This window comes from Malus domestica, chromosome 11 (assembly GCF_042453785.1).
Source record: "Malus domestica chromosome 11, GDT2T_hap1".
In the NCBI taxonomy this organism is placed as follows: Eukaryota; Viridiplantae; Streptophyta; class Magnoliopsida; order Rosales; family Rosaceae; genus Malus; species Malus domestica.
Window position 1 is genome coordinate 17,652,305 of NC_091671.1, and position 24,633 is coordinate 17,676,937.

The 24,633-nt window shown below is 39.6% G+C and overlaps 1 protein-coding gene across 8 annotated transcripts; it reads right to left on the reverse strand.

Moving 5' to 3' along the window:
* Positions 1-17,105: 17,105 nt before the first annotated feature.
* On the reverse strand, positions 17,106-22,803 carry LOC103436169 (uncharacterized). 8 transcript variants are annotated; one of them, XM_070808716.1, is made up of 8 exons: positions 22,626-22,803; positions 22,242-22,310; positions 19,826-22,134; positions 19,441-19,743; positions 19,278-19,368; positions 18,378-19,195; positions 17,902-17,992; positions 17,247-17,330 (listed from the first exon to the last, which is right to left on the reverse strand). In XM_070808716.1, coding segments are annotated over exons 3-7 (3,501 nt in total). In that variant the 5' UTR covers positions 22,114-22,134; positions 22,242-22,310; positions 22,626-22,803; the 3' UTR covers positions 17,247-17,330; positions 17,902-17,991. The 8 variants fall into 8 exon arrangements, with proteins under 8 accessions (XP_028944500.1, XP_070664818.1, XP_070664817.1 ...); XM_017332287.3 differs by having other exon boundaries at positions 19,278-19,365; positions 22,237-22,310; XM_070808713.1 differs by having other exon boundaries at positions 22,237-22,310.
* Positions 22,804-24,633: the final 1,830 nt, after the last annotated feature.

The following is a 24,633-nucleotide window of genomic DNA, read 5'->3' on the forward strand; positions in this document are numbered from 1 at the left end:
ATAAACTTCGAGTATATTTTCACAAATGGTAAAACTTTGAACGTAATATCAACAATCCGAACCGTTAATCTTTCTGCATTCTCTAAGAGATCATGTTTTCAAAAAAGAAAATCTGAAGAAAAAAAGCAAAATTTGATGAGAAAAATAGAGCGTAAATATAAACGACAATCAACGGTTAAATTTAGATCTATAGCTTATGGATTATGGAAAATCTTAGTGAAAACATCGTCAATATGACTCTTGAAGATAATATATCAAGCCAAAGTTGCAATACCATTCCCCTTGGTGATTGATGAAAATTGAAGTGTTTTATTGTAAAAAACGTGCAAGGTTCCTCAACCTTGAAACGTAACTCTCTTCATTTTGCATATCTTTGAACATTTGTATTTTGTAGTATGAACTAATGTTTTTTATTAGGCTCTTATTTTGGTGTATGTAAACTTGAAAGACAATTTTTTTTTTAATGTTTTGAAGTAATATTTATGTGACAATGTGGTATGTATATATTAATTTAGTGTTATGTTTTACATATTTTTGGGTCAAATTACGTTTTTTCATTTTCATTGTTTATTGAGTAGATTTTTCTTAACGGATAATGGGTCGGGTCATATTACCTGATAATATTAATGGGTCGATTTTGAGTCGGGTCATATTAACCGTTCATTTTAACAGGTGTTACACGAAACGACCTATTAAACTATCAGGAATGACACAAAAACGACACGAACACAAGAAACACACCACGAATGCCATCTCTACCTTGGAGCTTATGTTAGAAGAGAAAAAGGCACGGACAGGGTGAGCTAAGGGGGAATAGTGTAAGTGAGTGAATGTATGTAAGCCCAGTCAAACATGACTATTCTAGGCAGGGCAGGCTACTACCTTCGAATGATGTTGGTCCTATAGCTCGTGAAGATTAAAACATTTAGAATACCGAGTACCCCAAAACAACCCAACAAATTTTGTTATTTGTTTTGTTGGTCGTTTTTTCATAAAGATTGCATGGCAGAAAGTACTAGATTGCAAGTGCAAGAGAAAAGATAATTGAAAATTGCAGGGCAAGAAACACAGAAAAACAACATGGTGGAATCAAGGCAAACTAGATGAAAGTAAAATTGAGTGGAACAAATGTCTTTTCAATTAAGGTGAACGATTATTCACTGCCCGGAATGATTTAGTTGGCTGTCTAGTTAGCAAATGTATAAAACATTCGATTAGGATTATTCACTTGGTCGTTATTAATTCATAATGTAACATTATTAAATATGAACGTATGGATCATACCTGTGAATTATGAAAGGAGTGGTGCTATCTTCACACCTACTTTTACATTTCACACATCCCTCTCAATATTCAGTCATAAGATCAAATGAATTAAAGAAGATCAACAGATAAAAACTAACAAGGAAGAGGGGTGTGTGAATAGTGTGGAGCAAAAGACGACACATGAACTTTTTTTCTCAAGAAAGACAAGATTGCCCTCAATAAATGAGCATGGCTCTCAAATACTCTCACACTCAGCTCAACATCCCAGAAGGTCCAAGCAGCTGACTAAGACTGCTCAAAGCTCCCTTACTCGTGGCATGAAAAAGTTAAAAGGCATTAAGATAGGATTAATTACTAAATCCTATCTTTAATAGATTCCCAATTGAAGGTTAGCTCCATCAAGTAAGGAATTCTTATCATGATCCCAAGATATTATCACATAATTCATATCTTGGGAATATTCTTTCCTCATTTATCCAACGGATGACACACCTTGGCTAATAGGATGTTACCATGTGTAGAGCAAACCTATCCCCATGGCTAGCCACTCCTATAAATACCTTCATCTCCACTAAATTTTGGTAAGCTTCATGGTAGGCATGCAAGCGCTAAGCACTCACTTTTTATTTTATTTTATTTTTTTATTTTATGAAATACTGACTTATGCATTGGAGATCTATTGGCCAAACCCCCCCCACCTCACGGGTGCGTGAAGCTTTGGTCTTCGATCAAAGGTGTTAATTATTTTGTAGGTACAAATTCGTCAAGACTGAAGACGATGGATTTTGCTATCACAAGTTGGTGCTTTCATTAAGAACTTGATTCAAATACTCGAAGAAAGTACTCACAATTATTCTGGAATTTATGTTACACTGAATTTCTATGCTTCTATGCTACGTAGAATTTCTACGCTCCTAGTCAATAAATTTTTTCCTAGAAAAGTTCTTTGATTAGTCCTTGGAGAAAGGATACAAGAATAGAAAATTTTGAAACCACAACGAACGGAATGCCCTACGTTCAAGGATTTGGATCGATAAGAAGAGCCACACTGCCGCGAAGCACCACCTTCACCACGACCACTGCCCAGCAGCCACCATGTGGCCGCTAGACAGTAGCCCATAATGCCATTGCGTTGCAACCCACAAGTAGGAGGCCCAACCTAGGCGTAGAGAGGAGCATCCAAGCCTAGGAGGACCAAGCGTTAGCCCAGCGGCCAACCAGGTGGGTTGGCCTGCACCACGACTTGCTCTAGTGGCTCACCCTGTGGCTCAGATTGGTTCAACTGACATGAATTTTAGCCACTGGATCGGCAACTGAATTAAAGGTATTTTTTCTCTGAGTTTTTTGTAGGTTTACCCATCCTCCTTTGGGGCCTGAGTTTTTCACCTGCAACTCACTGCACTACCACCACCCATGGAGATGCCCATCATCTAAGCTCTACCATCCCAAATGGCGAATAACACTTGTCTTGACAGATTGCAGACTTAATCAGCGCTTTAGCGCAACAGTCAACTTTGGTGAATTAGCTCTTGAAGCACATTGAGACGCATCACATCCTAGATAAGGTGTCTAGAAGTAGGACAAAGGTAGGTGATCATGACTATTTTCAGCAACATCCCGACAAGAAACCGCCTAACCTCCCACGAATCTAGCGTTCTGGCAATGCACACTCTAGTGTGGCCATCAGGAAAACTTCTTCTCCAGCCATAAAGTGCAAAGAAGCGTTCATTCTTGACTCAGCCCAGGAGTCAGTGTGTGTTTGGGGTTAGGTCCACACTTTAACAAGCATTCTAAACATTTCAAGTGAAGTGTCCATTCATAGCTAGGCTTGCTAGGAGTTCCTCTTTCCATGCATTAGTGTAAGCAGCACGAGAGCAATCTAGCTCAAGTTCAATTGCCAGCCCATGCCAAATGCTACCATGAGCTGTTGACTCACTAGCCATAGACGAACAATGTGCACCGTAGTTGAGCCATAGATGAATATCATTCAAATAATGTACAAAAAGGTAATATAAATCTTAACGAATAATAATTAACTACTAAATGCATTAACAAATTACAAAAACGCCGTATTGGTTGAAGTCTCAAAAAAACAATCCATGAACTAGCAAATTTTAATGTGTCATGCCCCAAGCATGATAGACACATAGGTTCCAATGATTCAACTCTCCAGAAGTGAAGGTTAAAAATCCAAACTGTGACAACCTGTCCCTAATTTTACGATTTTATAAATTTTAAAAGTGTGAATTGACCAAAATGCCCTTAGAGTGGAGATTGTTGACTTTTGTTGATCATCATTTCGTGGCACATTTGAGCTATTATCTTACCATATTCTTGAAGTACTTGGTGGTACGAACACATAGGTGCAAGCGAAACGGAGTTTGGAGTTACGACAAAAATTTTACAGACTACGGAGTATGATGGGCGTTTTAGTAATTTCGTGTTTACCAGAGATAATTTGATTTGTTTTTTGCCTTGGGCTGTGTACCATGTGGGGCCCACGCCCCATTCCTTCACCTTTCTCCCATGTTTCCCTCTCATCTCTCCCTATTCTTTTCTGCCATCTTATCATGTCTTTTTCTCCTATTTCACTATCTCTCATCTCTTTCTTCTCTCTGTGAAAATAATGGAGCTGAGCTCCCTCACCTCACACTATCCCGTCCTTCTCTTTCCCATCCCATGTCCTAGAGATCTTAAACCCTACTTATTGGATAGCAACAACCTGGATGATGACACCACCATCTGCAGGTATTCTTCTTCTTCTTCACATCTCTTGTTTTTCTCCAAGCCTAGGAACCACCATTTCGCCATACTCCAACGAACCTCTTGACCAAACCACCACCATACCATCACCATCAACCTCATGGAAGACCACCACCCTTGTAGCCAGTTTACTCAGGACACCTAAATGGAAAAATGGAACTGCACAATAACTTTTATCACTGTTCATTAATCTCTCCGACCATGGTATCGAGACCCTCAAATCTTCCTTATTTCGAGGCTCTTATGTTGTTCTATCCTAAAAAATGGTGATTGGGTGACGATTTAATGCTAGAAGTAACCTGGGAAAAATTTCCCAGATTTCTAGAACACTAGGACTCGTGGCCATTTGGCCACTTTCAGACCAAATTCCTGGCTAACACACAGATCACGTTTGGGCTTCCAGTAGGTATAGATTGATTCCTTATATTTCTAGCTTCAAGGTGGTTTTTGTATCATTGAATTTGGTTAATAATCGAGCTCGATAGGAGCTCAGGAAGTCAGAAAAAAAGCTTGCAAAACGCAGGCTTTCGTGAGGAAGGCTAGTACGGTGGTACTCGTAGGTGTGTGGTGCACGTGGGCTCACGTTGATCGTCGATGCGTGGCTGCCAATGCAGCCACTTGTGGTGGCGCGTGCGGCGGCGGGTGAAGGAACCTGAGGTCCTTCCTTAGTTGTCTCGACGTGCTGGACCCAAATCCGCCCTCTGTTTTTTGAAATTCGACCATTTTAAAATAGTTCCTTATTAGTTTTACTTTGTACAAAAACGCATTTATATGTTAGTATGTTACGTATTTACATAATGGTTTCATTTTTAGGTAAAACGCATCACAAGGATCTTCGATGCCCATGAGGCGAGTTCCACTCGGTGACAAGATTTGTGAGTGGGTCTTTTCTTTATATATATATATATAATTGTTAGTTTCCATTTATACATTTCATAAAAAGTTTTCCACAACACGCCTAGATAAACGTAACATTATTAAGATTTAGCGCATTGATAGAAATTATGACGTTATGCTACATCCTAAGGGATGCATAGGTATGCGTATTATTATTGATGCCTTAATTATATTTATGACCGTGAATAATATTATGTCGATTAGAATTATCGAATCACTGTGGCATGACTATATTTATGTCATCTGCTCATCGGTTGCTGCACTGATGTTAGTACTCACCCGAGCTAGGGCCAGTTTTTCATGTGTATGTACACATCGCATCGTACGCTCACTTTGGATCCATTGTAGGTGCCAGTCCTATCTTAGATTGCTATAGGCAATTAGAACTCGTATGTGCTGCGTATAGCGTCAGTCTTCACGTGATTGTAGTACTAGAGTGTATATCATTGTTACACCCAATCTTGTTCATGTCAGAATAGCTCTGCATGAACTTGTGTGCCAGCATGTGTTGATGAGCATTCAATGTGATATATTTATTTCCGCGAGATATTGTGATTACTAGAAGTTATTTACGATTTTTTGACATATTGAATCCTTAAGGTATTGCAGGCTACGGTAAGTATTTTTATACCATACGTAGTATGTATATTTTGGAAACTATACTTGTTTTACGGCGAATGGTTACAATGTTTTCAAAAAGGTTTTTATAAAACTTTATTTTTATGCCCACTCACCCTTGTTTTTCGCCCCTCCAGGTTTTAACAGCTAAACTTTTCGTATCGACAAGGATTCTTGGCAAATATCAGTATAGGTAGCTACCTTCGATGTTATAATTCTTATCCTACCTTATTGTACTTTACTTATGCTCTGACATCACGTGTGAAATGGGTTCATTCCCGCTCACAAGCGCACTCTTATAATTAGACACTTTTAGGTTTAAATTTATTCACATGTTCCACTACACTACACTTTATGGCTCGTCACCTTCTAGGTGTTAGCCAGCGCATCTCGATTCGGAGTCCAAGTGGACATTCCGGGTCAGGGTGTGTCACAAACTCTATAACACTCTAGAGAAGGTTATGATTCAAATTCTTTAAACAGTTCATTTGATAAGATATGACTGTCCTAGAAGAGACAATGTAAAGCCCTTGAAGAGGCAAGGATATCTGAAGCAATGAAGTGCTTATAAACTATGCATGCACATGCACGTGAGAATTGTGGGATCATAAATTGATGATAACCAATATTAATGTTAGTTTTACTATAGCTACTAGATTCATCAATGAGCTACATTAATATCGAAGTGCGTTCTTTTGTTCATTGACAAAAAGAAAAATATTGGCCAAAATGGAAAGAGTCAATTCCATTACAATTTAGTATGATTGTGAAAAAAGTGGATCTATAATACAAATTGCCAAATGATGTTGAACCCAGATTGTTACATATGTGCATTGGTAAACAGTGAAATACTCTCACATGATATGACATAAGGTTCCTAGTTGAAACTTGGAATTGTAATCCGCTCTTGTAACATGATTCCCATTGTGAAAGTTGTCCATTTCAATGGAGGATTATATATCATATGAAGGCTTATGAAATCTCGAAGCATATCTCCATAAGTAATTTACTCAAGTATAAATATAAGCAAATTGCTTTGTATAAATTCCAAGAAAAAATGTGTCATGAAGTGTAGAAAATCTCTGAATGATTCAAATTGTTTAATGCAAGTCCTGAAAGGGTAAAACAAAAATTATGTACTCAATACCAATGGAATGTTACAAATTGCCTTAGTGAGTATTGTCATTATAATATTGTTGCAACATACTAAATCTCTTGCAAGAATTAATATTAGATTGAGACTCCTATAGAGTCTAGAAAGGTTATAAAATGTTGAAGGACAAATTCTCAAGCTGCAAATCAAGCAATATGCGAACATGATTTTTATCCATGAAAAGACTTATGGGTATCAAAGAACCATGTAGATTGAAGATCATGAGTGGAACATGTGGAGCCAAAAATATTCACAGGGCGACACGTGAATTTTTGGACAAAATGACAAAAATACCCTTGTAGTACAACGAGGTTCCTACGCGCAAGCAGCGGGCAACCCTCTTTCAACCAAGACAGAAGTGCCCAAAATAGGTAACAATTCAAAGTCCATCTCATCAAATCCTTTCTACAAAGTAATTCCCAAACACATTCCTTTTAAATTATGTTAATTGGCTAATTAATGGGTTTATTGCCTAATTAACCCATTAATTGTCAATTAAACCATCCATTATATCCAAATAACTACAAAATACATCCAATTCAACCCTAAAACACCACATGGCCGGCTATCCCCATTTCAAAACCTAATCCATCACTTTTTTCTACCATTTTCACCATTTCTTCCTTTTTATTACCCAATAAATTCAAAAACCACCAAAACATTCATCTTATGTTTAATAGCCAAATAAATTGGCTAATTAAACCTAAATTAAACCTAAAAACCCTAGCCACCTCCTATCCCTATAAATATACTCACATTCTCACCAAAAAGCTAATTCCAACACTTTGGCAAAAATCCCAAAATTCTCTAAACACTCTTTCTCTCTAAATTCTAACTTTGGCATCGGAGGTTCTTCGGCCAAAGCCCCCCCCCATTCATCGTGGGCGCGTGAGGCTCTTGGCCTTAACCTAAGGTGTTAATTGTTTTGTAGGTGCAAAATCGTCCAAGATCGAGGAGGAAGAAATTTGCATCCACAAATTGGTGCTTTCATTGAGAGTTGAAATCCATACTCGTAGAAGACTCTCGCACAAAAAAGATTTTTTCATTGAGAGTTGAAATCCATACTCGTAGAAGACTCTCGCACAAAAAAGATTTTTTCTTTATTTTCTAGTCCATTTGAATATTTTTCATACGTTCTTATTATTAGAATTTTTTACTTGCAAAGGTTCTTTGATAAAACGTATAAGCAAAATATAATGGCTAGAAATTTAGAAAATTCCATAAGTGAAAATTCTAGTGTTCAAGAAATGGGAGTGCGGAGATCCGTGAGGCAAAATGCGACAATAAAGGGAGCGGCATCACCACCACGAGTTTCCACCATGGGAACCACCGCGATGGTTACTTCGGTAGCCATTCGTGGCGAGGTCCATGAAGCTTTCACCACGGCCCGAGCCGTGCCATCCAAGGCTCACGGTACCAAGACCACGACCCAAGCCGTGCCATCCAAGTTTACGTGGACCCAAGCCCAAGCCTCGCATTCACATGCACCGTGCGTTGAGCAGCCTGCTTCCGTCGAGCAGCCCTCTCCCGTGGCCCAGCCTGCTTCTGCCAAGCAGCCTGCTCTCGTGACCCAGCCTGCTCCCGACGAGCAGCCCACTCCCATGGTCCAGCCTGCTTCCGTCGAGCAGCCCACACTTGTGGCCCAGCCTGCTCCTGCCAAGCAGCCTGCTTTCGTGACCCAGCCTGCTCCCGACGAGCAGCTCACTCTCGTGGTCCAGCCTGCTTCCGTCGAGCAGCCTACTCTCACGGCCCAACCTGCTCCTGCCGAGCAGCCTGCTCTTGTGACCCAGCCTGCTCCCGACGAGCAGCCCACTCTCACGGCCCATCCTGCTCCAGTGGCTTTCCAAGCAGCCCAAGTCGACCCAAGACTATCTCAACCATCCAGACCTACCATCGAGCCGGGGGCATTCTCACCACATTTTTTCGCAGATTTGACATTTCCAAATTCAAATCTCGCGCCCGGAGTCTACCACATTTCCACTGCCCAAGGAGGCGCAATCCTTCCAAGCTCTTCCAATCCAAATGGCGAACAACACTTGTTTCGACAAGTCATAGAGTTGACGAGCGCCCTTGCACAACAGACAACTTTGGTGAATCAACTTTTGCAACGCATCGGGATCCAACGTGCCCCGGATCAGGTATCCCGAAGTAGAACAAGGGCAGACGAACCTTTCCAGTAGCGTCCCGGCAAGCAGCCATTCGACCAGCCACGAGCCGAACGTTCAGGCAGTGTACATTCCCAATTGGGCCCCCGAGATAGCGTATACTCCCGTCTTAGCGCGCGGAGGAGTGTGTACTCTCGACTAGGCCCACGGATGAGCATACATTCACAGTTGGGGTCACACTTCGATAGTCAACATGAGCAACCTTCCGGAGAAAGTGTTCATTCGTGGCTAAGCCCACAAGGAGCATCATCCACCTCACATCAGAGTAGGCAGCACGACGGACGGAGAGAAGCAGTCACTCAATCCAGCTCAAGTTCAACCAGCAGCCTGCGAAGAACTCGCTCGCCTGCTAGGAACGCACCACATGCACTGCATCTGCGACATAGATGAGCCAAACACATGGAAGAGCAGCCTAGACCAGCAAGTCATGGCTGGGGGCAGCCGAGAGCTCCGCTACCCCAACAAAGGCAAATTCAGGAAGAAGTAGAGAGACTCTTGACCAAGCGATTGCATGATTTCCAACGCAACGAGGTCACCGACGAGGCACTACGACGGAACATGACCAACATAAGCAGATCACCCTTCACGGATGAGATCGAGCAGGCTGAGCCTCAACGAGAGTTCAGCATGCCACATTTCACATCTTTCAAAGGGGATGAAGACCCGGAGAGACACTTAAAGCGCTACTGAAGCGCAATGATCCTTTATCGAAACAACGATGAGCTTATGTGCAAGATATTCGCCACCACTCTACAAGGCGAGGCCCAAGATTGGTTCTACACCCTGCCGCCACAATCCATCCGGAATTTCTACGAACTTTCTTTGGTTTTCACCAAAGAATATTCATCCTATCGCTCGATCAAAAAGAAATCTGATCATTTGTTCAACGTCAAGAAGAACCCAAAGGAGTCACTTCGCGACTATGTGAGGAGGTTCAAAGTAGAGAAGGAAAAAATAGTCGGATGCAACGACTCGATAGCTAGAGCAGCCTTCCAAAAAGGACTTCCAGCAGACCACCCGCTATTCGGAAAATTTATCATGAAAGAAGATCTAACTCTGGCAGACTCTTTTGCTTTGGCAGAGAAGTATGCACTTTGGGATGAGGCTTGCCAATGCACATTCAAGGACTTGAAGAAGTACCCGACATCACATCTCTAGAAGCAGCGGAGGACTTATTCACATGTTTGACGGTATCTAAAGTAGCAATAAGCTCTACCATCATGCGAGAAGAGATGGGGGCCCGACTACCTGTATTCCACAGTTACCTATATTCTACAGTTCAAAAGCTCTCCTCGATGTTATTAAAAATTCAAAAGCTAACTTTGGCGATAGTTGTTGCAACCCAGAAGCACAAGTTTTACTTTCAAACGCATGCAATCATCCTAATGACGTACTATTCTGTCCAATCCAGATGCGCGACGATAAAGGCGTAGACCCTGGCGGATGTAAAGTTTTCTGACCAACGCAACACTGGAATGACACACTCGAAAGCAAGTTTTGTCCTCGTCACCTTAAAAGATTCTACATAGGAGCAACATGTACCGGCAGTTGAGTACCATTTCTTGCTGCGCATCACACGGCCCTAGCCGACCCTTGCTCAATGATTCAACTCTAGAGTGGCCCAATACCGGCAGTTGAGCATCTCATGTTGCGTATGACATGGCCCCATCTCCACAGCTCCCTACTACGTCTTCACGCTGAGCCTAGGTGACGCAATAGAGCGGCCCAACGATGCCTCAGAAGTAGCCGAGCACACTCTAGCTGCGCCTACTCCACCCGATGGAGACTTATGGCATTTGCATGTCGACAATGCAGAAAAGCCTTCATCACTGCCGGCAGAGAAGGCTCCAAAAAGATGGATCCCATCTGGGAAGGTCCGTACAAGATCAGCAGAGTAGGGGGCAAAAGTAATTACACCCTCACCACCATGAAGCGGCAAAAAGATTGAAAAGAAATGGATGGCCTACAATCTGAAGAAGTACCATGTGTGACCTTCCGCTACAGCAAAACCCGAAGACTCAATAAGCTCGACGGGCACCACCTCACAAGCTGAGGACTATCCAGTTGTTATGCAGTTCCTACCTTACAGCTAAAGTTCTCGCTCGTTTCACTCGTTTTTCAATGAGGAATTTAGAAGTAATCACAACTTGGCTTGGCTGCATGCTTACAACAACTAATCACTCCTGCACTTCAAAAGAAGACTGCGCCCTTCTTAGGGACTCATCGCAGGAATTACACCCCCCGAGGGACCAACCATGCTCTCCAGTGCGAGAGGGTAAACCAATTCTCCGACACCCATATGGGTCAGCTCTCCAAGACGGGAGGATAAACTTTACACTCCGAATATCCAGACGTGGATGAGCCTGGCTGCCCTAGTATAACTAGATGCATGATGGCTTGCGCCGGGATTCCTAGAAGTAGCCGCAATGGTCTTTTTCAAGGCTTAGCTAACTGAAGGATTTTGGGTCTCTTGGCCTAATCCGTGGGGAACCGGGCCCTAGAGACGGAGAGGGCACATTACGCAGTACATCCGATGGACGGTTGCCCTGGAATCCTAAAGCTGCTACCGAGTGCACTAAGGTAGCATACGGATTCCGGAAGACTGCCTACGGCTTGCCCTTCGAGCAGTGAAGCCGCACTAGACTTATACAACCGCACATTCTTGTGAAAGGTTAAACAAGCTAGCTCGCATATACAAAGTTTTATCCACTGCCGACATGCTACGTAGTCGATAAGCTTCACCTCTGCCAAGCGCGGAACAACCTACACCAAGTCCTAAAGTGTTGTGATACTTGCTACGCAACCTACGGAATTGAAGAAAGTCAAGGTTAACAGCCTAGTGGTTACGCAGACTTGTCTGCTTCTGTAAGTAAGGCATCCAGCTGCCAACCCTATGGCTAACAACTTTGCAAAGTTCTACACCAACACCTACGGCTGCATAGGCTACGCGAGTTTGTCTGCTTATAAAAACGTAGCATGCCTGCCACTGGTCTATCAAGTCTAAAGGTTAGGGCATGAACAAAAGAAGTGAAGATGAAGAAAAATGAAGGAAAACATGTTTATAAACAACTAGCAAAGGCCGAAGGAGTTCAAGCAAAACAAAAGCTACAAGGAAAAACAAAGAAAATACTAAAGGCTACCTAAAATACTACACTACAGCAGCTTGGACATCCCACGACTACTCGGTCGCCACACCTTCAACAGCCGTAACGCTCTTAGCAGCGGCATCATCCGACTCTTCACCCCTGGCTGCCCCAGTCTGGGCACTAACTTCTCCAACTACTTCACCAATGGAAGCCTTAAAAGTAAAAGCAAGCAAGTCTTTCGGAGAAATAGAGAACGTCTTAAAACCTCAAGCCCATCATTCTCACCCTTCAGCTGCTCATTCTTCTTAAGCAGACTAACACAGACGCGCTGTAGCTCATCCACTCCCTTCTTAGCATAAGCAGCGAAACGAAGCTCAGAAATTGCAAGCTTAAGATCTTGAATCTGAGGCGAATCAATCTCAGCAGCAAAGAGAGCAGGCTTTGGCGCCACTTTAGCAGCAGAGTCCACCTTACCACTCTTCATAATAGCAAGTCTCTACAAAGGTGAACCGGACTTGGCTCTCAAAGAACGTCCTGGTACAGACTTCGGCACTGGGGGCATGATAAAACCTTTACGCTGGGCAATCTTATCCACAATTGTACTAGCCATTCTCAACATGGAAGACGCCACATGCTCAGATCTAGCAGCCTTATTTTTCTTCCCATTAGAAGAAGTCATGTCAATCACATACCTCTCGGTAGCAAGCGGACCCTCATGAGCAGCAGAAGAAGTCTTCAGTTTTTTCTTAACTAGACATCTCATGAGCAGGCGGGGAAGATCTCTTCTTTCCATCTTCATTCATAGTAAGCTCCACGACAGCGATCAGACGAGCCAATGTATTCGCCTTGATCCTCTTTACCTCATCTTTCTGGAGCAGCCCACATTTCTTTCAGCAAAGAAGACTAAGCAGCCAACGACATTCATGGTACTCAGCAGGGGAGCTCAACCCAGCATTCCAGCAGGCAGAAGGCCTGCATGCCCAACATTCCAGCAGCCCATGAGACCCGCAATCTCCTTATTTCTCTCAATCGCCAGCCTGGCCCGAGTCAGGTCCAAGAGCCCAAAGGACATGAGCCATGCGGCTCGCCTAACACTGTGCCCTAGCGCCGCAATCCTCGACCCCAGCTGCACAAGCTGTCCTTGGCTCAAGCCAAGCCAAGCTGCCCAAGCAGTGGTCCCTGCCACGACGACTCCTCAGCTCATGCCGAGCTAGCTCCTGGCCCCTGCCAGCCGACGTGCCGCACCACCCCGACGGCTACCCCGCAATAGCACTATCCAAGAATAAGGCAAGAAAAATTAAATTTTTCTTACATTGGTGCGGTACGAAGAAGACGAAGAAAGCAACGAAAGACGGTCCTTTGCACAGGCAAGATGTAGAAGATTGCTAGAGGAGGGGGAACAAATATCCTCTAAGCTATCTCTCTCTTGTAGGGTAGAATAAATCGCTATCCAAAGTTGATTTAATAACCCACTTAAGGTGGACTTAAATAGGCTTTGAGAGAAATTTATTTCCTTTTCCTAGAAGGATCTAATTTTCTATTAAAGAGAGAATCTACATCAAAATAGGAAGCAGTCCTAAGTTTCCTAAAGCAAGAAGATCTCTACACCTGCTGCCCTTTTCTGCGAGCAGCCCAACAGGTATGGGGGCATTTGTGGAGCCAAAAATATTCACAGGGCGACACGTGGATTTTTGGACAAAAATGACAAAAATACCCTTGCAGTACAACGAGGTTCCTACGCGCAAGCAGCGGGCAACCCTCTTTCAACCAAGACAGAAGTGCCCAAAATAGGTAACAATTCAAAGTCCATCTCATCAAATCCTTTCTACAAGGTAATTCCCAAACACATTCCTTTTAAATTATGTTAATTGGCTAATTAATGGGTTTATTGCCTAATTAACCCATTAATTGTCAATTAAACCATCCATTATATCCAAATAACTACAAAATACATCCAATTCAACCCTAAAACACCACATGGCCGGCTATCCCCATTTCAAAACCTAATCCATCACTTTTTTCTACCCTTTTCACCATTTCTTCCTTTTTATTACCCAATAAATTCAAAAACCACCAAAACATTCATCTTATGTTTAATAGCCAAATAAATTGGCTAATTAAACCTAAATTAAACCTAAAAACCCTAGCCACCTCCTATCCCTATAAATATACTCCCATTCTCACCAAAAAGCTAATTCCAACACTTTGGCAAAAATCCCAAAATTCTCTAAACACTCTTTCTCTCTAAATTCTAACTTTGGCATCGGAGGTTCTTCGGCCAAAGCCCCCCCCATTCATCGTGGGCGCGTGAGGCTCTTGGCCTTAACCTAAGGTGTTAATTGTTTTGTAGGTGCAAAATCGTCCAAGATCGAGGAGGAAGAAATTTGCATCCACAGAACACTTAAATGATTAACCAATATTTAGACACTAAGAAAGATCATTCATCCTCATGAGGGAAATGGTGAATTAATACTTGGTCCAGAAGTACCATATTTCAGTGAAGTATGTGCTTAACTATATTTAGCACAATACACTGAATCTTATGTTACACTTCTTGTGAAGTACAATGCCAACATATTTGTATTAAAATGAAACGAAGCTTACCTATTTATATCTCCGGGAAATTATAGACATGTGCTTGTTCTAGTCCAATGAACTCGCTAATAGTCATGGTCTTATTGGGCAAGCAAAATCCAAATATCTCTCTCGCTTACATAAAGTTCGCTCACATATTGAATTAAGTAATGGAAACTGGAGAAACTTGTTGAAAACAAGTATGGTACACAAACTCACCAACTATCTGCCAAATTTTTTGTTTCAGAAGTTCAAGAATCGCACCAACACGCATTGGCCCCATGACAAGTTAGTTAATCCAAGCTTGGGGGAGCGTCTAAGAGTTTGCTACTTTGGCCATATGAAAGTATTTTTCTTTCCTTTAGACCATCCATTCATCTCATGAGTTCTCATTGGAGAAATTTTAAAGACAATCCATCAAAGACTTGTGGTCATCCAAGGAAAAATGTTATAATAGTAGATGACCCACATGTGGAAATGTTGAAGACCGTCGCACCACTTCTTGTCAACCAACAAATGTTGAAGGTGTGCTGCTAGTTGATGTGAGAATTTCTTGACACACAAATTAAACCCTCTTTTTGACAATTGTAGTATGGATGTAAGTAGGGTATCGTTCTAGGCCGGGGATTAGGAGGGATTGCTAATCTATTCTAAATTAATTTAAAAAATATTAAATAAGACTCAAGGACACAAAACTAGGCTAAAAACTCTAATAACTTGAAACACACTTAGAATGACTCAAAATAATGGAAACACTCAATTTAGACACTAGGAACTGAAATGGACGGAAATTGAATTAAAAGACTAACAACAATGAAAACTAACTAAATAATATAATTTAATAATGGGGGGTGTTTGGTTTTGACGAGAAGTAAATTAAACTTAAATAAATTACAGAATTGACAAAAACATGAAATTAAGGTGAAAGGATAGGTTACGGACTAGCTAGAGGGTTTTTCTCCACACATGACACATATGCAACCTAAATTGATTTTCAGTTGTTCTTTCAATAAATTGTGAATCTCAACACTTCAGATTAACCGTGAACAACACTTTTTTAATCTTCAAGTTTTCCTTAAGTTATTGAATTGGATGGGAAAACGCATACAACAATTCAAAACATTCTTCAAAAATCCCCTACGTGAAAAGCACAATAGAGATACAATCAAAGATCATTAAACTTTGTGAAAACTATAAGCATTGACGAGGCATTCGTAACTATGAAAAGCATGATACTCTTGCCAAGAATTCACTTAACACGATTGTGGATAACAACCTTCACTACTTGTGAATATAAGTTCATAACGATTAGGTGAAATTCACTTATATTCTAGCATCAAATTCATGCATGTAAATTAAGTATGCATTCTTAATCGACATACAAAAATAAGTTATCAATCAAGCAGTTAAGCAAATTAAATCACAACTCAGAAATCACAACTGAAAGTAATCAATTCATATTACAAATATATTCATGGCTTTGAATTAAGCTCTAGCTAAAATAAAATTAGTTACACATTATTCTCAAATTAAACCAAAAGTTAAACATGAGTTTAGGAAAATAGAACCGAAATAAGAGAGTGCAGAGGTTTCCTCTTTCCCTTGCCAAGCAGTGGCGTGAGCTCTCTATTTTTCTTCTTCTTGTTTTTCTGCTCTCCGTTTGCTCTCTGCCCAGCTGCAAAGGCAGCTTTGCTTCTCTCCCCACGCCTAACTTCCACGCTGCCAAAGGCAGCTTGTATCCTCCACCAGGTCTCCTTCTAATCCCCCCGTTTCTATCACTTTTTCTGCTCCATTTTCCCCCTTGGATCCTTTCACGCTGCCCTCCTCTTATTCTTCTTTTAAATTTTTTTATTCCTTCTTTTCTTTTTTTATTCCTTTCTTTTCTTCTTCTCCATCCGTTCCTTTCTTTTCTTCTACAAAACAAAACCATCATGATGATGTTTCAAACATCATCATGACTTATCATTATTATATATACACTACTAGAAATTTCCACTTTGCCGACAAACTTAGTTTGTCGGCAAAAGTCAAAATTCGTCGGCAAAGAGCCTTTCCCAACGAAAAACTTTGTCGGCAATTTTGTCGCTAAAAGCATGTCGCGCAAGATCTTTCTCGACAAATCTTGATATTTCGTCGGCTCATTTTAAAGGCGACAAATCTCAGCCGTCAAACTGTGCCCGTCACCAAAACAACATTGCGACAAAATATTTTGTCAGCATAGGTTGTTTTGTCACGATGAAGTTATTTGTCGGCTTAGTGATCTTGTCACGACAAAATATTTTGTCGGCTGAGTAATCTTGTCGCGACAAAACATTTTGGCAGCTAAGTAATCTTGTCGTGACAAAATGGTTTTTCGGCTACGTAGTCCTATGACAACAAATTGGTTTGTCGGCTCAAATTACTTGTGTAGACAAAATAATTAGTTGGTTGAATCTTTTGTGAACAAAAACATTTGTCGGCTAATTAATTTTGTGCCGACAAAACATGTCAAGTCCAATATTTTCTAATTTTTAATAATATTTTTATCCATCACAAACAAGCAAGCTTAAGAGATCGAGAAGGGGCGTGAATGAAGAATTAATGTAGGAACAACACAAAATTCATGTAATATAAACTAATGTAAGGTTCACAATTCGGTGTAGTTACAAAATACAAAAATATCTATGTTTTCATTTCGAGATTAATATAATAGAGATAAAATATCCTTAAGTATCACCATTCTCACTATAGTCCTCATCAAGTTGATATGCAGCATCATGAAATCGAGAAACGATAAGGATCATCATGAAACATTCCAGTATCAAACAACTGTAGAAGAAAAACAAATTAAAAAACTTGATTAGCAAACGTTAAGGGTGCTAAATATCATTGACATTAAGGAACGCAAGGCCACACTAGAGTGGTATTTCTAAACAAATAACTTATGAAACCATAAATGTGTAAACAACAAGATAAAGATATCTATTAATCAAGTTAACTTACCAACGCCATGCAGCATCACAACCTAGCAAAATTACATGTTTAATAGATACCAGGTAATAATCAAGTTAGCATCAACTACTTATATGTCATTCATCACTGTAAACAACAAGATAAACATTATAAACAGCAAGGCAACATGATTATCACACTCTGTAAACAAGGCAGCATGATAAGTAGATCATATAAATCCTTGAAAGGTCTATAATTTATATAAACATAACAATACCAATCACCTAGCTAAGTAGGTTATAACTCTAGAACATAAGCATATGCACCTGGAAACATTAATAAACTATACTAAAGCATCCTAATTCATCATTGTTTATAATCTTTATCAGTGTAAACAAGAAGATATAGGCATGTACTAATCAAGTTAATCCTCAAATATCAAAATTACCTAGTGTGAATGATCCTCACATTGGTCTCCATGCCGTGCTGATACCAGTTGTAAGCTATCTAGCCCAGAATCCCACTGAGCCATAGACAACCTGCAAGTGTTATAGAAAGGAAAAACAAATATGTCAAACCTAGACCACAATATCGAAAAATTACAGTGGAAATCTGGAATTAAAGTCAAAGGGCATTGTTTTCACCAATATTATACAAATGGATGGCCAAATCAACCAAAAATTGGAAACCTAGATCATAAAACTCGAACCCAAATGAAATAGTTCAATTAAGAACATGTTTTTCATCCATATATGCGATTCAATCAAAGCAAATACAATTATTTCATTTTCCAATAAAAACATGGAAAACGAATACAAAAACAAACAAACAAGTTAGCAAATTATTGTGGTATGGAAAATGCATATACAAAATGACGAAATTATTTAGACAAAAACACAATGAGCAAACTAAATACTGACTTACTAATAATCTAGATCACTATCGTCATCAGTAGTACTGCTTGAACTATCATCACCATGACTACTATTTTCCTCATTGCTTATGTAGTCATCAGTATCTATACTACTTTCTTCATTATAATTGTAAATGAATTCATTTTCATCAATTCTAGGAAGAGCCCCAAGATCTATAATGATGGAGTCAATCTCAACTGCAACTGGAGGAACGTTTTCCAAGCAGTACGGAGTCAGAGTTTCATCAATGTGTTGTACTTGTGCCATATCAGGAATGTCTGATGAAGAGTTCTCTTGGTATGTCACATCATCATCACTACTATCACCCTCAGAGTTCCCCTTTTCCGGAATATCCCATACATTTCTATGTTGAATTCTTTGAATTACTTTCCAACCAGTACCTGCCTTAGGATCAGCCACATAAAACACTTGCTTCGCTTGAGTGGCAAGAATATAAGGATCATTATCATACCAACGAGTGTTTGTGTTGACTGATATTAAGTGGTAGTCGCGCTTTATACTCCCTCGTCTAGAAGGGTCTGTATTGAACCAGTGGCACTTAAATAACACCACTTTATACCCCTGTCTATATAACAATTCAATGACACTAGTCAACTTTCCATAAAATTCTAGTTCTCCAGTATCGACATCTCCAGGCACATACACCCCACTATTCTGAGTGATTAATCTATCATCTCGTTCGGCAACTACAAACTTAACCCCATTCACAACACAGCCTTGATATGTTTCAGCTCGCACAGCACCTCTCGCTAACTCAAACAACTCATCATTATATAAAGGTGACTTTTCCTTTCCCAAGCTCCTCATCTAGTAATATGATGGACAATGTTATGCACAAATTATTTTAAAATAATGAAACACGTTACAATAACTACAAAGTTTGACTTACATGTTCACGAAACCAAGAAGGAAACTTATCTTTGTGTCTTTGCTCCACGTTTGAACTACTTTCACGCTTTATTATTTCCTCATGCTCCCTGCTTAATAAGTCAAATAAATATTAGAGCATTTGAAAAAAACTACTTAAAGTAAATACAGAATATGTCACCTACTCAAGGAATGGTGTCACCTCGTCACAATTGTTGAATATAAACCACTCAGCTATCTTCATGTCAGCACTAGTAAATTCAACACTTGAACTACCCATAAACGGTTTTGCAATTTGAGCAAATACAGAAAGCTTCTCTAGTCGCACACCACCATCAATATTTCGTTCACGTCGATTAAAAGAACTTTCAACATTACGGAGATACATCCCACAAAAAGTGAGGGATTCATTTGAAAGGTATACCGCTGTAATAGATCCCTCAGGACGTGCTTTGTTCCGCACATAGCGTTTATACCTTCCCAATAGTCTGCAAAGAAATTAAAGTGTTACAATTTAAATTTACAATTTCATAAGAACAATGAGATTAAATGGGAGAATAATATTGCTACCTTTCTATAGGGTACATCCACCGAAAATTAACAGGCCCAGCAAGTATCGCTTCATCTACTAAGTGGATCATGACATGAATCATTACATCAAAGAATGCAGGGGGAAATATTTGTTCAAGCTTGCACAATATGTACACAATATTTTCTTTCAGCCTTTCCAAGTCTACCACACACAACGTTTTGGCACATATTTGCTGAAAGAAGCTCGATAATTCAATGATCGGTTCAACCACATTTTCCGGCAAAAATTTTCGAATACCCACGGGAATAAGTCGCTGCAATAACACGTGGCAATCATGACTCTTCAATCCGGAAATCTTTTTCTCACCGACTTTCACATTTCGAGAGATACTGGCTGCATATCCATCTGGGTACTTTACCCATTTCAAAAACTCAAGGAATTCTTTTTGGAACTTTGGTTCCACGGTATAAAATGGGTGACCTTTATTCCACTTACTCCCGTCCCACTCTAACCACAAATTTTCTTTTATGCCCAAATTCATCAAATCATTGCGAGCTTTGTGCGTGTCTTTAGATTTTCCTTCTAGGTCCAGTATTGTTCCAACAACACTATCAGAAACATTCTTCTCGATGTGCATCACATCTAAGTTATGCCTGATTTTCAACTTTGACCAATACTCCAACTCGAAGAACACACTCTTTTTCGACCAATTTCGATGCTCAGGCGTTTTCTTCATTTTCTTGTCCGGATTGTTGTCATGTTTACCCATCCGACCAAAATTTAAATTAGCAACTTGTGCTAAAATCTCTTCCCCTGAGAACTCCCGAGGTCTAGCACGATATTCAGTTCTCCCATCAAAAGAGTCTTTGTTATCCCGCCATGCATGATTCCAAGGTAGCCACCGTCGATGTCCCATGTAACAAATCTTGTCGCTGAACCTTTCTGATGTTCCGTCCTCATTACAAACAGGGCATGCATTATAGCCCTTAGTGCCCCATCCCGATAGATTTGCGTAAGCTGGAAAATCATTGATTGTCCACATCAATGCCGCACGTAAGTTAAACATAGAATTAGTAGCCTTATCATATGTTGGCACACCATTTTCCCATAATTCTTTCAGCTCATCAATTAACGGTCGTAAATACACATCGATTTCTCTTCCAGGTGCTTTATCACCTGGGATTAGCAATGTCATAATGGAAAATTCTTTTTTCATACATCTCCAAGGCGGCAAATTATATGGAACAACCACCACAGGCCACATACTATAAGGTTTACTCATATTATTGAATGGATTAAATCCATCCGTGGCAAGGCCTAACCTCACATTCCGAGGGTCTGCTGCAAAGTCAGGATATATATTGTCAAACTCTTTCCATGCAGTTCCGTCAGCGGGATGTCGCATGATATCATCATCAACCCTCTTTTCCTTATGCCACCTCATATCATTGGCCGTGTGCACTGACATGTACAGCCGTTGCAATCTTGGCTTAAGTGGAAAATATCGTAGCACTTTTCTCGGAATCTTCCGCTTCTTGTCCGGAGAACTCTTATGATACCTAGGCTCATTACAAACAGGACACTGATCTAACGCTTTATTTTCTTTGTAAAACAACACACAATCATACTTGCAGGCATGAATTTTTTCACACCCTAACCCTAAATCTTTCAAAATCTTATTTGCTTCATAATGTGATGGAGGCAAAACATTATCTTTCGGAAGCATCCGTTTGAAAAGTGCCATGAAATAATCATAGCATGTGTTGGACATTCCAAACATGACCTTGCCATGCATGAACTCCACAATTGCCGTTAGTACAGAGAAACCTTCACACCCAGGGTACAATTCTCGTTGAGCTTGTTTTAATAATCTCTCAAACTTTTCATGTTCTTCTCTAGGCATGCTGGACTCATCCACTTCCACATTATCATTGCTGATTGTGTTATCATCCTCCTCCAACGCATTGTTTTGACTAACATGCGTGTGTGGATGAAGATCATTGATTACATTCATTACATGATCATTATCACTTCCTATTTCAGTAATAGGTCGCGACACTGGTTGTGGGTTTGAACAACTTGAAACAGTTCTCAATCGTTCCCCATGATGAGTCCATGTAGTATAATTGAATGACATTCCATATCTACCCAAATCTTGCTGAATTTCTCTCAATGACTTTAATCTACAGTTGTTACAATTCTGGCATGGGCACTTAGTATAACCCTCAGCGTTGACATGTTTGCTTGCAGTTTTCAAAAATTCTGAAATCCCATTTAAATATTCCCTACTCACTCGATTCGGATTTCGTATCCATTCCCTGTCCATGGCATATAAAGTATCTACTCCCTGTTTACATGTTTACAAATTTAATTTCACATGCAACATTCATTAGGACTAGCAATCAAACAATGAATAAGATAGGCTGAGGGTGACGGTGTAACAACATACCTTACCAAAGAAAGCAGCTAGCCTAGAATATAATCAGATTCTTCAGTATATAAGCCCAGCCTTGTAACCGCCCTCTGTATAGGAAAATTGAACAAATTTAGAGAGAGAGAGAGAGAGATATATATATATATATATATTTATATATTCCAGTAAAAAATTTGAAAGGAATTAAACCCTGATTCCACCAATCCATATATAGTACCCAGCCACATCCCCCACCCCGCAGAATGTAAAACAATTTCAGATGAGAATTAGAAGGGGAAGAACCCACAATATACTGGCAAAAGAATCCGAAAAAAAATATTAAAACCCTAAGAGAATTACACAGAAAACTAATGGGTTTATCCATCAGAAACGTAAATTGAAGATGACAATTAGGAGGGAAAAACCTTTTTTAGGATTTGACTTTGACGATGGTTTCGATTTCCACCGGAAGGAGGCTGTCGGTTTGTCTATTTGCAGCAACTAGGGAGAAGGAATGGGACGGAGAGAGATGAGCGCTTCGTGCGCCTAATTGTTACTTTTTTTTCTAACTCCCCGCATCTATATGTTGATACTGCTCTTCCCGCACGTGCGTCCTTTTTATTTGTTAAATAAGTTTAGAATTGTGAGTGACATGCATGGTACATTCAAATATCACTAGCTAGCAATTCGTGTATTTCATTTTGTCTTATACTGATCTCTAATTTTAATAGAGGGTTCTGATTTGATATTTTTTGTTATGTATAACAAACGCACATTTAGAGTTTATTTATACTTTCATTAAGTATAATATAAGAATTTATGGTATCCACAAGTGTAAATATTTTAAATTGAAGATCGAGCTCATTCATTGTATTCATATAGGATCAAGGAGTGTAACTGTAAACAATCATCAAAATCGGAGTTAAAATAACCGTTAAATCGTGATTTTTCGTTTATAGCCGTCAAAAAGTTTTGTCTCCTTACATGATCTCTGAATGTTTGTTTTTTGCAATTTTTGGCGTATGCGATCTCGAAGCATATATAAACAAGTTTGACGGTTAGATCATTGAAATTAGTTTCGTAGAATGCGTATCCCATGAAAATGATAGATTCACTAACACTTAGAGTTTATTTATACTTTCATTAAGTATAACATAAGAATTTGTGGTATCCACAAGTGTAAATATTTTAAATTGAAGATCGAGCTCATTCATTGTATTCATATAGGATCAAGGAGTGTAGCTGTAAAAAAATCATCAAAATCGGAGTTAAAATAACCGTTAAATCGTGAGTTTTCGTTTATAGCCGTCATAAGGTTTTATCTCCTTACATGATATCTGAATGTTTGTTTTTTGCACTTTTTGGCGTATGCGATCTCGAAGCATATATAAACAAGTTTGACGGTTGGATCGTAAAAATTAGTTTCGTAGAATGCGTATCCCATGAAAATGATAGATTCACTAACACTTAGAGTTTATTTATACTTTCCACAAGTGTAAATATTTTAAATTGAAGATCGAGCTATTCATTGTATTCATATAGGATCAAGGAGTGTAGCTGTAAAAAATCATCAAAATCGGAGTTAAAATAACCGTTAAATCGTGATTTTTCGTTTATAGCCGTAAAAACGTTTTGTCTCCTTACATAATCTCTGAATGTTTGTTTTTTGCAATTTTTGGCGTATGCGATCTCGAAGCATATATAAACAAGTTTGACGGTTGGATCGTTGAAATTAGTTTCGTATAATGCGTATCCCATGAACATGATAGATTCACTAACACTTAGAGTTTATTTATATTTTCATTAAGTATAACATAAGAATTTGTGGTATCCACTAGTGTAAATATTTTAAATTGAAGATCGAGCTCATTCATTGTAAATATTTTAAACTGAAGCCCTTTTGTGACACCAGCATTAGTGTCGCTATTCCAATCCGACATTACATTGTTTTATGTCGGATTTTTGCTAAATTTCTGACAGAAATTGGGTTTCTTGTCGGTTTTTGCTTCGCCACTGATAAGGTATATTGCAGTAGTGGGTGTTGGTACCAAGTAACAAATTCATGATAAAACGTTCATTTATTTGATTCACATACATTATCTCTGAGTGGGAAGATCCCTGCCAAAATATTACATGATATTTTAAAGGATTTTTCGTTAGTTTTCATTTTTTATTAAAGTGTAACAAGGTATGTTTATATCTTTCGCCGAACAATTAACCAAAAATTCATGTTTACATCTTCCGCGACAATATTTCCGGTCTTTTTAAATTTCAAACATAAGAGCAACCTTATTAAGTAATAAAAGAAGCCACCACGTGAGCGGCTCGAATACGACTTCGAGAAGCTTATAAAACCACTACACACCTCATTTGACTTGGAACAATTGGCAGAGAGGATTGAAAGTTTATAATTTATTCAATCATAACAGTACC

What these genes read in the sequence shown, in the direction of transcription:
- LOC103436169 (XM_070808716.1), bottom strand. Translation starts at nt 22,113, where the DNA reads ATGGACAGGGAATGGATACGAAATCCGAATCGAGTGAGTAGGGAATAT. An exon ending in TGGATGTACCCTATAGAAAG is followed by an intron (nt 19,744 to 19,825) that starts GTAGCAATATTA and finishes ATTTCTTTGCAG; the next exon opens with ACTATTGGGAAGGTATAAAC. An exon ending in CTTCTTGGTTTCGTGAACAT is followed by an intron (nt 19,196 to 19,277) that starts GTAAGTCAAACT and finishes TCATATTACTAG; the next exon opens with ATGAGGAGCTTGGGAAAGGA.